General features: G+C 51.6%; 1 protein-coding gene across 1 annotated transcript; it reads right to left on the bottom strand.

Annotated features, from left to right (window-relative positions):
• Positions 1–6: 6 nt before the first annotated feature.
• On the bottom strand, positions 7–362 carry LOC102730607 (RNA-binding protein 4; the record flags this gene model as incomplete). Its single annotated transcript, XM_081809546.1, has 1 exon — positions 7–362. A coding segment is annotated over exon 1 (350 nt), but the record flags the coding sequence as incomplete, so codon positions are not given.
• Between the last annotated feature and the right edge of the window lie 6 nt (positions 363–368).

Genomic DNA, 368 nt, shown 5'->3' with positions numbered 1-368 from the left:
TCCATGTGTACGAAGGCATAATCTTTCACGATGTCACATTCGATGACTGGGCCATACTCCTCAAACTTGGCCCGAAGCTCTTTGTTGGTACAGGTGGGGCTGATATTGCCCACGTGCAACTTTGTGGAGGTTTTGCTCTTATTCTTGCTGGCTTCCACGTTGATGTTCACCTCGTGTAGCTTGTAGTGGTGCAGGTTGCGTATGGCATCCTCGGCCGCCGTCTTGTCCTCTATGTGCACAAAGCCGTAGTTCTTAATGATGTCACATTCCAGCACCTTCCCATACTGCTCGAAGAGTGAGCGGATCTCCTGCTCTGTGGCCTCCCGAGGCAGGTTTCCAATGAACAGCTTCACCATCTCGACACAGCC

Source organism: Leptonychotes weddellii, unplaced genomic scaffold, assembly GCF_054177405.1.
Source record: "Leptonychotes weddellii isolate Sample4059 unplaced genomic scaffold, ASM5417740v2 HiC_scaffold_108157, whole genome shotgun sequence".
Lineage (NCBI taxonomy): Eukaryota > Metazoa > Chordata > Mammalia > Carnivora > Phocidae > Leptonychotes > Leptonychotes weddellii.
This window is presented reverse-complemented; position numbering and strand designations above follow the sequence as displayed.